Source organism: Pelobates fuscus, chromosome 3 (assembly GCF_036172605.1).
Source record: "Pelobates fuscus isolate aPelFus1 chromosome 3, aPelFus1.pri, whole genome shotgun sequence".
Classification (NCBI taxonomy): Eukaryota; Metazoa; Chordata; class Amphibia; order Anura; family Pelobatidae; genus Pelobates; species Pelobates fuscus.
The window spans coordinates 300,607,463-300,615,642 of NC_086319.1; the positions used below are offsets into that span (position 1 = coordinate 300,607,463).

The following is an 8,180-nucleotide window of genomic DNA, read 5'->3' on the forward strand; positions in this document are numbered from 1 at the left end:
CAGTATAAACATAGCAGTTTCTCTGAAACTGCTATGTTTATAAAAAAAAAAGGGTTAATCCTAGAGGGACCAGGCACCCAGACCACTTCATTAAGCTGAAGTAGTCTGGGTGCCTAGAGTGGTCCTTTAATATGATATTATACAGACTGTAAGGGGTCTGTCCAAGCCCTGAGGACACCTGTAGAAAATGTCCCAGGGATTGCATTTTGGAAACTTGAATATATTTACTGCTGTATATTCACCTATGGAAATATTGTAATGCATAATCTGAAAATTCAAACTGAGTAGACTACACCGTATGCAGAATTATCTAAATCCAGAATTTACACTTGGATACAATTGCATTTTTAAAAAATTATATTCAGTATATATGGATTGCTTGTTACAGCTAAATTTTAAATGTATGGAATGGATATATGTGTTTAGTGAAGATTAGTTATACTTTACTTTTTTATTATATTTGGCGCAACAAAGCTTTTAATTCAATTCCATGTCATACATAGATAAAAACTGTTCTGCTTAAAACTATTTTGTAATCACAGTCTAGGTTTTCAAAGATACTTTTTATTTAAATGGAAACTGTCACTTCTTTAGAAACTACTACACCAATGAATTTCTTTTTTATGGGGTGCTTTATTTTTCTATTAAATTTATATTAAAGATTAAGCAAATTAAATCATTGTCCAGTTCAAAAGCAAATGAGGAGAAATAGAAACTTTGTTTAATTTCTCATCTTCTCTGTATGCTTTGTCTAAACGGCAGAGCACATGATGACCGGAAGCTAAGATGGAGGAGCAAAACCGCAGGATAAATAAGTATTAATTTCTAAATTTTTATTTCAGATTTTTTTTTTTAAATTGGAGCTATGAAAATAATACGTTTTTAAGGAAATATCGGTGTTACCGTTCTGAGCACTTTTCCAAATAAATGTAATTTAATAAATACTCAAGATAAATGACTCAAAAGAACATGTGTTTTTAAAACAGGATAGACCTTAAAAACAAAGTAAAACAGAAAAAATTAGTAGTATGCAGTAGTGGTAGTGATATCTGTAAGGCCTGCGCATGACAATCATATATATGACAATCTCCATAATTAGTTTATGGCACCCATCCCCAAAGATGTCAAACCTGTTGTTTAGTGTCAGCAAGTCTATCTTTTAGCCAGTATGAGAGGTTTGCCTTTAAGAAAGCACATTGAGTACCACAACATCTATTAAAAGGTCTTCAATATTTAACATTGTAGCAATGGGTCCAGCATTCATACTGTATATACCGTTCAAAATGTCAAAAGAACTTGGCTACATGCCGCTCTCTATGTTGGGAATCCTCCAGCTAATCTACTTAAAAAATAAAAGCAAGTTTCAGTGATTTTCTATATTTTTAACCTTATTTATTTATTTGTGTATTAATCAGTTTTTATTGAAGATGTACGAGAATCAATAAAGAAGGGTATAAATATAAGGGTAAAATCCGTTAAATAAAATCTCAAAAAAACAACATTAAATGCACATATTTTATTGAATCAGATGCTCAAATGATTTAGTGAAATATTGAGTGCTAAAATTCTACAACGATAAACGTGGTCCATCATGGTCCCACCTCATGCAGAGCGAACTAGGTTGTAGAAGAGTACGGAGGGAGAAAGGAGATGGATGGGGCAGAGGGTGGGGAGCAAAGGTCAAGAGAAACAAACGTTTGGAGTGAAAACCAAATGAAAACCTGGGCCCTCAGAAGATAATTCAGCCTTGATGCTCAATCTTGGACACAAAATTAAGCCGGGGATGCCAAGTTGCATTCAATTTAGCAGTCCTATCATATAGAGAAGCCGTTAAGGCTTTTATTGATGCAATTATACTTTTCACACTTCACAAATATATATTTGTTAAAGGGTATAAGTAAACATAACATTAAAAATTGTGATAAATGACCGTTCCCCTTAAAATATATGTATATTAAATACCTTTCTCATCTCGTTGGATGCATATTAAAAGTACTCCTTTTTAAAACTTGTTTAAAAACGTTTCATAATCTTTAACCCCTTAAGGACCAAACTTCTGGAATAAAATGGAATAATGACATGTCACACACGTCATGTGTCCTTAAGGGGTTAAACTTATAAACTACAGCTGTATAATCATGTTTTTTTTGTATTTGTTTTAGAGATTGTACATTTTTGTTCGCGTGTCACAATAATCTTGCCTCTGTGGCTGTGCTTAAGTGTCTGTGTATATAAGCATGTCATCTTGAGATTCTAGCAGAACATAAACCAATTATCAGCATTACACAAGTTTAGCAACGTGCATCACAACCACAGTTTATATCGATCCGTCGTAAATCAGCAGAACAAGTAGCTACAGCTGTGGTCTGTTTAACGGCGACCTGGGCTGTTAATGACTTTTTGCTAACGGGAACAAAGCTCAAAAGCCATGAGCAAGTAGAAAGTATGTAAATGTTTATATTATTTAAGTGTTTCTCAAAAAGAAGCCCTTAAAATATCTGAGCTGTGGATGCAGGGGGCGTCACTAAGACCTTTTTGTTTGGACAAATTGAGCTATACCCTGCACTATTAAGAGACTGTGAGTCGTGCATCTGACAGGTGTGAAGTGCAATCAAAGTCTGCCCGCTTACTATAGGAGGGGGGAAAGTTATTCTTATAGAGGACTCCATTTACAAAATAGTGAGTTGTTGTGTCTGACAACCAATTTCCAAACATTTTAGGACAAAACCATTTTTCTTTATTCTTAGCATAATATATTTTTTTATATTTATCTGGCAGAGAGGTAATTTTTTTTTTTTTATGGGTTTTGTTGATTGTTTATTTTTAAGTTGAGTAGTATGAGAGAATTAGCAAAGCGTCTCTGCAAGATTTGGTTAGATTTGTACCTTAGAGTAAATATAATGTTGGTGGAAAATGTGTTACTGGAATAGTACAAATAGGAATCAATAAGGAAAGTATGGTAATAGGTGGTAAATCAAGTCATAATGTAAAACAAAGCAAAGCAAACAAACAAAAAAATGTAAGTGCTTCTATTGCCAAATAACAACGTTGAGTGTTCTCAAGAAGCAGAAATGTAAGTGCTTATAGTGTCTGATTTCCCTGGCGCCATCCTTCCACTCAGTGGTAAACCATTTGTTAAATGAGAGTCCTCAGCAGCCAACCCCTTCTGTGCTGACCAGGCTAATGAGAACGCATCAGAGTCAGACTGAGCAGCAATGGGTGGCTGTGATTGGCTGAGATTATCAGCTGACCACTTTCAGCCTGCACCACTGCGGTAAGAATTTGTATGGCTACAATAATGTATGCAATCTCTACCCTAGCAATACTTGCCAGGGTCCTGTGGGGTCCTGGCTATGGATGTCCAGGGATCCTCATTTACAGGGTTATTCACTAACGTGAGAATTAAAATTAATTTAAAATTTAAAGTCCGAACAGCCGAACTGGAACACTTCATAGTCTAAATCATCTGTCGGTTTGGCTAGTCTGGCCTTAAATTTAAAATGCAACTTTAAATTCTCACTTTAGTAAATAACTCTGCTAGTGGTAAAGTGCTTTTAAAATGGAGGAAGCACTGCATGGAGGGACAGCACCAAGGGACTACAAGCACTAAAACCAATTCAATGAGATGAAATAGTTATGGTGCTTGAGTGTTTCAAAATGTTTTTTTTTTTTTGGTTTGTTGTATTTCCATGCATTTAAAAGCTGCATACTCAAAGACCTAGAAAAGACTGCAACTATACAGTTAGTAGCTCTGCATAAAATATCTTGTTTCTTTAATACAGGTTCAGTTTTCCATTTTTACCATATCTATGTTAGCAATGCCAAATTGTGGTTTGCAAGCCTCTGTTGTGTAAATTGACTAATAGCTGATGTGATGTCAGCCTGTGGTCAGTCAAACAGTCCTGTCACAGTTGCAGCCAGAGTTTTGAAAAAATAAAGAGAAGTTAAGCAATGGGCACTGACATTCTGACTGAGCCTTCATAAAAGCAGGACCATAAGATAAATTGGTCATTTATTATCTACTAATAATTTAAAAACATTTTATTATAAAATATTTATGAACTGAAAACCTGACATCTCATTTCAGTTGACCTAATTGCATTTTTTTTTTAATTAAATTGTGCTTTAAATGTCTGTATGCATCTGTTGCAGCTCCAGTCCAATCAAAAAATGAAATTAGAAATTAAATTGTAAAGATTCCAGTCTTAACACATGTGGCTGATAGATGATAATGTTGACATTCTGTACAGTTTATACACAATATACAAATAATAACTTTAAAGATAACAAAATATTTGTTAGCACGCTGTACTTACAATTATAGCGGAGCAGAACTGATTTGTTTTGTAGCCAGTATAAATGGAGGAGTGTTTGGTCCTTTCTATACAAGTCCTGCCATCAAAACTCCAGTAAGCAGCATTATTAACAGTTGCTATTTAAGATAGTTTTCCTTTTAAAAATGGCAGGATTTTTCCAAGGGTTCTAGTTATCTGTTCTGAGTTATTAGTGTCTATCATCCATTCTAAGATGTTTCAAGAAGCTTTGCTGCCCCTGTATTATAGTAGACTTTTTGCCAGCCCAATATTTTGTTTATTCTACATTTTTATATAGCAGCACTGTATAATGTGCACATAAACACCTGTTAATGAAACACCCTTGGCTAAAATTATAAAATCAACAGCTGCATATTCACAAGCTGCCAAAATCTACTGTACAGCAAATCTGAATTTGTTTGTACCAGTGGCCATTTCCTTAGTTTCTAGCAGCATTGAATAGTAATTTTTAAAATTGTTCACACAAGTTAAAGGACCACTATAGTGCCAGGAAAACATTCTAGTTTTCCTGGCACTAAAGTGCCCTGAGGGTGCCCCCACCCTCAGGGTCCCACTCCCACTGGGTTGGATGGAGAAAAAGGGGTTTAAACACTTACCTTTCTCCAGCGCCGGGCTCCCTAGGTGCTGGAGACTCTCCTCCTCCTTTCCCTGTCATCCGCTGAATGTGCATGCGTGGCAAGAGCCGCGCGCGCATTCAGTCAGTCCATAGGAAAGCATTCTCAATGCTTTCCTATGGAGGCTGGCGTTTTCTCACTGTGAAAATCACAGTGAGAAGCACGGAAGCGACTCCAGCGGCTGTCAATGAGACAGCCACTAGAGGCTGGATTAACCCATTTGTAAACATAGCAGTTTTTCTGAAACTGCTATGTTTACAGCAGAAAGGGTTAATCCTAGGTGGACCTGGCACCCAGACCATTTCATTAAGCTGAAGTGGTCTGGGTGCCTATAGTGGTCCTTTGGTGGTATTTTATTAAAGGATACTTCAAGCACTACAACCACTTATTGCTCCATGCTCAGGTTGTAGTACAAAGAGTTCTCTCTTTCTCGACCCCCTCTGCTATTGTTTACAGAGGAGAGGAAAACTACAGTAACTATATATGGTGACCAGCATATGCTATATTCAATCCCTTTGTTACACTCAATTCATACATGCCTATTCCTGAACTTGGCTGGTAGGGGAAGTCATTAGATAAACATGTCTGTCATGCAAGTTACAGCAGTGATGTGCTCCTAAGTAGACTTCTTATCTTAAAGTCTCTTCCATCCTACACCCCATCCATCCTGACTAGTTCTCTCATTGCCTACAATGACGTTTTTGCTGCCTTCATAATCACCACTGAACTGCCTCTGTGTATTTAACAGTTATACAATATACATAAATACATTTAACCAATTGGAGAAATTTTATAGAAACTGATTAGGGTGTTAAGACATAATCAAATTTGGAATTTGGTTTTCAGGACCTGTCATGAATGAGGAGGCTATTGGCTGGATTAAGAATCCTAAAATCATTATTTTATTTGATGAAAGGAAGGAGTATTTGGGGTTAAAGAAACACTCCAAATGCCATAACCAATACATTCTGCTGTAGTGTTTATGTTGCAAGAGCTGCCCTGGCACCCTTCCAGAGTAAGAACTCAAAACGTTTAGGCAAGGTTTGACAACTGGATCCTCCCACGCCACCGCTTCCCCTGCCGCTGGAAGCTCCTGCAAGGAGTTTCCAGTTGGCTCCACTGAGGAAAGCCTAGCTAGGCCACTGAGTAAAGTCCTGCCCTATGGGGCTTAAATTAGCAGCAAGAGCTTCCAGCTGCAGAGGAGGCAGTGGCAGCCACCCAAAAAACCCAAGGTACGCTGTAACTGTTTATTAAGTGGTTTAACTACTTAACTGGGAGGGTGCCAACTTCCAAGCCACTCCTGGCACCATAACCATTACAATGTGCTGTAATAATTATGGTGCTTGGAGTGTTAAAGCAGAACCATTTTTATTTGCAATTGCAAGAGTTTTATTATTTTATAAGGAAGGTTCAGCTGTTTTTGAGTTACAGTGGTACTGAATCTTGTTGACCTTATTTACTGTAATATCTGTCTTTTTGGGCAACCTAAGAAAAAATGTATGCACGTTCCCTCCCTTATTAAAACCAGCCTTTTCTTTTATTGGTTTCCAGTTGGAATTGTCCACCTTGTAGAGTAGTGTTATCACTCTGTTCAAGGTAAAGACAGTGTCCCCTCTGATTACAGCTGTAAAAAGTGCCCCTTTGCTGTTGACATATTGTCCCGACAAAGTTCTCCACTGCTGGGTGGTAAGATTGAAATTTTCAATTGAGCATCGCAGAAAATCATCAGAGGGCCCGTTCCTCATAATATACAAATTATCTCTGTGTCCTACCATACAGTGGCCATAACTCTGCATCCTCTTTAGAGAAGCCACTGAAATCAGTTCATCTTTCATGGTCTCATACTCATAGATGATGGTCGTGTCCTGTGGTTTCCAGAGGCATACAAATATCCTTCCCATGGTCTTTGTAGCAGGTGGACCTGCCATAGGTTGAGGAAGCTCTTTTCCAAAATTCCAGGTTTGAGAAGAGAGAGAGTATTTCTCTACAGATGCTAAAGGAGCTCTTTCATACTCTCCTCCAATGGCATAGAGGTGTCCCTCGTGTCCAACAAGTGTCACCTCATATCGAAGCTGATGAGGACATGCAAAATCACTCCAGGTCTGGCTCTCTGCATCAAAGCAGAAACTTCTTTCGACCACTTTTTTGTTCGCCCCTCTCGCACCACCCACAATGTAGACCTTATTGTCAAGAGTTGCAACACCAGCAAGGAAGGTGCTTGCCTCCTCTGGAATACAGCCCAGGCTCTCCCACTGGTTCTCTTGCTCATCCAAATAGCTCATAGTACGGGAGAAATCTTCAAAATACTCAATAGTTGGGGTATGGGAGCCAACTGCAACAAACCTACTTGGCATGAGGGAATCTAGATACTCCTGAAGGACGGTGGGCAGATATCGCAAATTATCTTCTAGAGATTCATAAATGTCCCTGATGAACAAAGCTGCATTTTGGAACAGGTCAATCAGTCCATACGTATAGGCAGCTTGATACATCTCCAGACAGTTGTCTGAATCTATCAAATTCACCAAGTGCTTGGTCAGGAGTACTACCTGCAGGAAAGCTGCACATTCTACAGCTTGTACAATTTCATCCAGTGTCAGGAGGGGTCTCTTACCTTCCATTACCCGGAGTGTAATCAAGAATCCTAAAGCTCCTAAGCTCTTTAGATGGATTTCATTCTGTGTGCTCTCTCTCATCCCAGAATCGAAAAGGGCACGGAAATATTCACTGTGAGCCACCAGCAGGTCTTTCTCTGTCTCAAATACTGTGCCTTCCACCGTGACAAGTAGTTTGGTCATGGCCTTCGCTCTGGTAGCCCTGAGGTTCTTTTTGTTAAAAAGTCGATCAAGGGAGCATTGGTGTTTCCAAGGTCACTGTCCTATTTTCCCAGTGGCAGTTTGCTGTGTTTAAGCCTCTGCTTGGAAACTGTTACTTGCCTGTTGCTAAACATAGCACTGCACATGTGACGGTGTGTGCCAGGAGAAGGAGGCATGTTAATACATCTGACATGGCAATTTGTTCTATAAGACCTGCTTCACAGCATTCATGAAAGAGAGAGTTTACTCTACACATAAAATTCACTTCTAAAAAATGGTGTGTGGCGGCCCATATAACATACTTAGGTATAACGTCTTAGGTATATGGGAATTTGCACATAACACAGATATGTGAGATTGTCTTGCTGTGACATCTAGAAAAAACTAATAGTGCAAAAAACAGTTTTTCAAATATG

General features: G+C 38.2%; 1 protein-coding gene across 1 annotated transcript; it reads right to left on the reverse strand.

Annotated features, from left to right (window-relative positions):
- Positions 1-5,299: 5,299 nt before the first annotated feature.
- Positions 5,300-7,838, reverse strand: KBTBD13 (kelch repeat and BTB domain containing 13). Its single transcript, XM_063445621.1, has one exon. It carries the CDS (start codon positions 7,744-7,746, stop codon positions 6,346-6,348), a length of 1,401 nt encoding a protein of 466 aa, XP_063301691.1. The 5' UTR covers positions 7,747-7,838; the 3' UTR covers positions 5,300-6,345.
- Positions 7,839-8,180: the final 342 nt, after the last annotated feature.